Source organism: Pyxicephalus adspersus, chromosome 11 (genome assembly GCF_032062135.1).
Source record: "Pyxicephalus adspersus chromosome 11, UCB_Pads_2.0, whole genome shotgun sequence".
Classification (NCBI taxonomy): domain Eukaryota; kingdom Metazoa; phylum Chordata; class Amphibia; order Anura; family Pyxicephalidae; genus Pyxicephalus; species Pyxicephalus adspersus.
In genome coordinates, this window is record NC_092868.1 from 56,066,586 (window position 1) to 56,072,385 (window position 5,800).

A 5,800-nucleotide genomic window follows, 5' to 3' on the forward strand; every position below is an offset into this window, starting at 1 on the left:
TTATGATTATACATGCTCAGTGAGGTAGGGGGTTGGGGTATCAGCGTATATACCCCATGGGGAGGGGGTTGAGGTATAAATGTACATCTGTATTGGAGGGGGAGGGGTATTAATTATATACCAATTTGGGGGGGAATAGGGGTATCAGTGTATATACACCATAGGGGAGGGGGTTGGGGTATTTGTATATATCTGCAGTGGAGGAGTATCAATGTATATTAATATTATTACACAGTATGTATATATCACCAACATATTACACAGCGCTGTACAAAGTCCATAGTCATGTCACTAGCTGTCCCTCAAAGGAGCTCACAATCTAATGTCACTACCATAGTCATTTGTCATTACTACAATCTAAGGTCAATTTGGGGGGAAGCCAGATAACAACTGCATGTTTTTGGAATAGTTGAGGAAACCCAAAACGGGGAGAAACTGCAAACTCCATGCAGATAATGGGCTGGCTAACCTGAGACCTAGCACTGCAAAGGCTGGAGTGAGAACCACTGAGCCACCCTGCTGCCCTATATGTCCTATAAGGGGGGGAGGTATCAGTGTAAATACCCCATGGGGGGGGGGGATTGGTGTAAATACCCCATAGGGGGAGGTATCACTGTAGATACCCCATGGGGGGGGGGGGTATCAATGTATATACCTCATGGGGGGGATCAATGTATATACCCCATAGGGGGAGGGGGTATCACTGTATATACCCCATAGGGGCAGGGGGTATCACTGTATATACCCCATAGGGGCAGGGGGTATCAATGTATATATATACCCCATAGGCGGAGGGGTATCAGTGTTTACATTGGCTGGGTGAGTTGCGCTATAAACATAAGTGCTCAGTATGGCCGTACACAGGTCGGGACACGGATGCACGCTCAGTAGGGGACGAGGTGAATATATTCGGTAGGTTGCGGTGTCGTTCTATATACTCGGCGGGGGAGTCGAGGTGTTGGTGTATATGCCCCGTAATGCTTCTAACCCCGGCGGATATAACTGTACGGTGTCCTCACCTCATCTATCACCGTCCGGCCGCCGCCTCCGGTCACCTTATAGCCATCCTGCCCAGCGGCCGGACCCAGCACCGCCCGACGCTTTACAAAACCGCACTTCCGGTAGCAAAAAAAGCAACCTAGAAGGAAACATTCACCAAACACTCAGTTCCAGGAGAATAAAGTTCCTAGATTACTACGCATGGGGAACCTCACCACACCCCGCCCCTTCTCACATACTCCGCCCACTTCGGCTCTCATTTAGCATTGGGACGGGTCGAAGGCATGGTCTCACATACCCCGCCCATCAAAGGTTCTCTCAAATCACTAGGGGCGTGGCCTCAGGGATGTGTAGAATGTAGTGCGCGGAAGAATATAGAGCGGAAGGATTTTTTTTTTTATCCGGAAGGATTATAAAGTAACACAACCAAGATGGCGGCCTCCAGAAGACACGTAGAGAGGTAGAAGAGGGGAGAGGTGAGTGCTGAATTTTCAGTTCTGATTGCATTTTATCATCACAAAGAGGTTCAGAGGCTGCTGGTCAGTATCTAGAACTCCCATCAAAACCTAGAAATCTATTCACCACACAGGGGAGGGACTTCACACTCCAGCAGCCAATAGGACTTTATCTATTGCTCCCTTCTTCCTATCACTTTCAGTATCTTGGGATTGGCTGATGTTGGCTGCGAGCCGTCACTTGGTTGGAGTTTGCAAGTGACTACAGGAGGGGCTGCAAAAAATGCTTATTGCCTGGCTGGTGATAGTCGAAAGGGTCACGATAGTCATTATACTATGGTGATGCCCTTCCAGAGAGCGGGTCTGTGACACCCAGCAATCACAGCATGGCCTTAATGTCATTTAACATGGGAGACTGAGGACATCTTGTGGTGCAAGGGGAGTACTGCAGGTGACATTGCTAGGAGATTTTAATATTTAGCTTTTGCTATAGTGTTCAGCTTTTATTATTATTAGACAGGATTTTTATAGTGCCAACATATTACGCAACGCTGTACGTTAAATAGGGGTAGCAAATGACAGACAAATACAGACAGTGACACAGGAGGAGGAGAGGACCCTGCCCTGAGGAGCTTACAATCTAAGAGGTGGGGGAAGTAACACACAATAGGAGCTTCATCCAATACTGAGGGCAGTCTCCCCGGTGGAGGGGGTTCCAATACAACAGACTGCAATAAAGACCTGACCGAGCCTGTAATCCTCTTAATATGATTTAGTTTTGTTATAACTGTTTTATAATTATATTCTTTCTCTGTTTGTTTTGCAGAGGGGCCGTTCCGTACACCTCAGATTCTGAAACATTTCATATCCTTCCTTTCCCAACACCAGAACCATGAAATCCGACAACTCTGTGAATAACGTCAGCATCAGCGCCGAGCTGCCCAATGGGGTGGGGCAATTCACTGACTTCTCCAAAGACTCCGCCCCCCTTCCCAGTGGATCTGCGCTGCCGGCGGCGGACAAGACGCCGAAAGCCCCGAGCTGGAAGAAGAAATGCGCCAGTTACGTCCTGGCCCTCCGCCCCTGGAGCTTTAGCGCTTCCCTCACCCCGGTAGCACTGGGCAGCGCCTTGGCATACCGGGCCGAAGGCACATTGGACATTTTTATCTTCCTGGCCAGTGCTGTGGCGGTTCTGGCCGTCCACGGTGCTGGGAACTTGGTCAACACTTACTACGACTTCTCAAAAGGCATCGACCACAAGAAAAGTGACGATCGGACTTTGGTGGACCGCATCCTGGAGCCGCAGGACGTGGTGCGGTTCGGGGTGGTGCTGTATACGCTGGGATGTGTGTGCGCTGCGTGTCTCTACTTCCTGTCTAAGCTCAAGTTGGAGCACATGGCGCTGATATATTTCGGGGGCCTCTCCAGCTCGTTCCTCTATACCGGAGGTAAGGCGTGGTTCTCCTAAAGATTCTCATAGCTCTCACTTCCTGTGTCTCTGACACCCATATATAGAGGGAGTGGTGGTCACTAGGGCCTAGGGCACAATCATTCTCTTTTTTTTTCACAATTCTATTTACATAGGAACAGCTAGTGAAATGACTATGGAATTTGTACAGCACTGTGTAATATGTTGGCGCTATATAAATGGTAATGTAATCTAGTGTAATAATGATGATAATAAAATTGAAGTAGATCTTGGAGTTGACCAAAGCTTTGATCCTCTGCCAGGTTGGTTTTATCGATTTCAGAGAAGGGTCCACTGCACCGAATAGTCTTCTATAGGATTATTGACTATTACAAGCAGTGATCTCAGGGGCCACAGCTCTCGGGATCAACCCGCCCCTGCCCTTTAAGTTGACCATTTGCACCTTGTCCATATTACAACTTTCCCTTTGTTTCTGACTTGCAGGAATTGGATTCAAATACGTGGCTCTTGGCGACTTGGTGATCCTCATCACCTTCGGGCCCCTGGCTGTCATGTTTGCCCACGCGGTCCAGGTTGGGTATCTCTCAGTCACCCCCTTGCTGTATGCCGTGCCCATGGCACTGAGCACAGAAGCCATCCTCCACAGTAACAACACCCGGGACATGGAGTCAGACAGACAGGCCGGCATTGTCACACTGGCCATCCTCATTGGTCCGACCCTTTCCTACATGTTATACAACTTGCTGGTCTTCTTCCCCTATGTCATCTTCTGCATCCTGGCCACCCGTTACACCATCAGCATGGCGCTGCCGCTTCTCACCACCCCGCTGGCATTTTCCCTGGAGCGCCAGTTCAGGAGTCGGAACTTCACTGGGATCCCCCAGAAAACGGCCAAGCTCAACCTGTTTGTCGGACTTTTCTATGTGTTTGGTATTTTGCTGGCACCTCCCAGGACACTTCCAAAGCTCTAGCCGGTGACTTGTATAGCACAAAAAAAATGTAGTATATTCCTATTCAACAAGTTGCACTATTTGTGTGTTGGGGTTGGCAGTTTGTATAGAATCCTGAAAAGAGCCAAAGCTTTAACGAGGAGCAACTCCATCTAATAATAAATCGTGATAAAAGGGATTCAAGTTTTTCTTTTTCTTTACCCACATTTTTCTTCTCCCTCCAAATCCTGCCTCATGACGGGTGCGTGAAGTCTGAATACGTGCAAAATGTATTGGCGGAGGTGATACTGTTTCAGCCTCTTCTGTCTCCTCTCCCAATGCTAGTGTTGGCATTGATGCCATTGACCTGCACTGCCAGGATGGTGCTCTGGGGGGTTTACATGTTGGCCGGAGGGTCACCAGCAATAAAACAAAATGTGAAAGCAAATTTAATCTGTTTTTTTTTTTTATTACATTTAGAGTAAAAAAATCCATCCATATGCTTACCAAAAGATTTATACCATCCTGAATCTCTGATATACAGCACAGCACTCTCTGGTGCAGTTGGTAACATTTACAGGTCTTGTCCCTTCTCCAGCCAGCGACTGGACAGTGAAAGCAGAAGCAGCAAAGATAAATGTATCTATGTTAAGATCACATGTTCTTTGCCTAATGGTTTTAGTGAATGTTTCCCTATATTATAGATTGTAGAGACTCCAGTATTTTAAAGCCTGTAACGGTACGATAAATTACTTAGGCAGGAACTATATGACCCAGCACTTTTTTTTTTTTTATACAGAAAATCATGTATATGTAATACATCAATAGGATTCTCCCTGTGTATGCATATAATTAATACACACACATTGACGGCGTTACTAAAGTCAAAAACAGTAGAAACTGATTTATGTTTTTTTGCTATATGTCTTTATTTTACATTCCTTCCTCCTGTTATTCAAAAATATCTTTAATGAGTCTTTAAACATCCCTGCTATCCAGACAAATGTGTATTCTGGATGTGGCTACAATTCATGCTCCATTCACAATGTCTTCATTTGTAGCCACCCATGTAGAGAGCTGGCACTACAAGTGTGACCACGCCCATCCATGATGCACAATGCAAGGAATCTTGGGAAATGAAGTTTTCTCATAGGCAGGAAACTGACATTGCCTCTGCTCTGATGCCCTCTAGTGTTCAGACAAATATTGACAACCACCAGCAGCCGCCATACTGACTGCTGCAACCAATTTTTTAAACCAATATATATGACATATATATATGGTTGGGAAAAAAAAACAGCAGCAATTAATTACTCCTTTGAAGTGAATGAAGATTCTGATCGCCAACTTAGGATAATACCTGTGTGACGATCATTTACTGATTGCCATGTGAAAAAAAAGCATTGTATCAATCTGTCAATCAGACACAAAAACAACTAAACAAGCAACGTTCTGTAATCCGATCACCCCACTAATCTGGAAACGGGTGTCACTTGCATGGTTGTGCCCAATGGCATGGGCGGGGTGATCAGGAAGATAGCCGAGCAGAACACTGAACCCTGCGGCACAAACAATGAATATTCATGGGACTGAGCTGGGTGAGCTCTGCCTTAAATAACCTTTATATACCGAGTTGGCATTTTATCTTCAGATGAATCAAATGGCAGTGAATAAATTAACACAATCTCTGCGCACGTGTCACAGAAATCTGCGCTGTGAAATCAGACAGATGGAGATTCTGCAAGCTTTGTATTCTGCAGAGCGCCATGCAAACCTCACCCCCTAAACAAGCTGGAGACCCTCGTCTAAAAGGGAAATCAAGGGCAGCGGGGCAAATATGGAGTGGGGGGGTTCCAAATGGACAACATTCCCTGCCATAGAGAAGGTGGGGCCTTGGGCAATTGCTTAATTTTCTTTACATTGGTGATTATTGGGAAGAATTCTCCTTACATTGGTGATCATTGGGAAGAATTCTCCTTACATTGGTG

At 46.2% G+C, this 5,800-nt stretch overlaps 2 protein-coding genes across 11 annotated transcripts in view; one reads left to right on the forward strand and one right to left on the reverse strand.

Annotated features, from left to right (window-relative positions):
* The window catches only part of MTOR (mechanistic target of rapamycin kinase), a 90,963-nt gene extending 89,807 nt beyond the window's left edge, over window positions 1-1,156 (reverse strand). For all 10 annotated transcript variants that reach the window (XM_072426926.1, XM_072426918.1, XM_072426917.1 and 7 more), the window contains exon 1: window positions 1,020-1,156. The gene's annotated coding sequence lies outside the window, so the exon portion shown is untranslated. The remainder of the gene's footprint in view (window positions 1-1,019) is intronic.
* A 162-nt stretch (window positions 1,157-1,318) lies between these two features.
* On the forward strand, window positions 1,319-4,260 carry UBIAD1 (UbiA prenyltransferase domain containing 1). The gene is made up of 3 exons (XM_072426414.1): window positions 1,319-1,475; window positions 2,281-2,902; window positions 3,367-4,260. The coding sequence occupies exons 2-3, from the start codon at window positions 2,347-2,349 to the stop codon at window positions 3,852-3,854; spliced, it is 1,044 nt and encodes a 347-aa protein (XP_072282515.1). The 5' UTR covers window positions 1,319-1,475; window positions 2,281-2,346; the 3' UTR covers window positions 3,855-4,260.
* Window positions 4,261-5,800: the final 1,540 nt, after the last annotated feature.

Coding starts and splice junctions, on each gene's coding strand:
- UBIAD1 (XM_072426414.1), top strand. CDS start 2,347: ATGAAATCCGACAACTCTGTGAATAACGTCAGCATCAGCGCCGAGCTG. Junction 2,903..3,366: donor CTCGTTCCTCTATACCGGAG/GTAAGGCGTGGT, acceptor TCTGACTTGCAG/GAATTGGATTCAAATACGTG.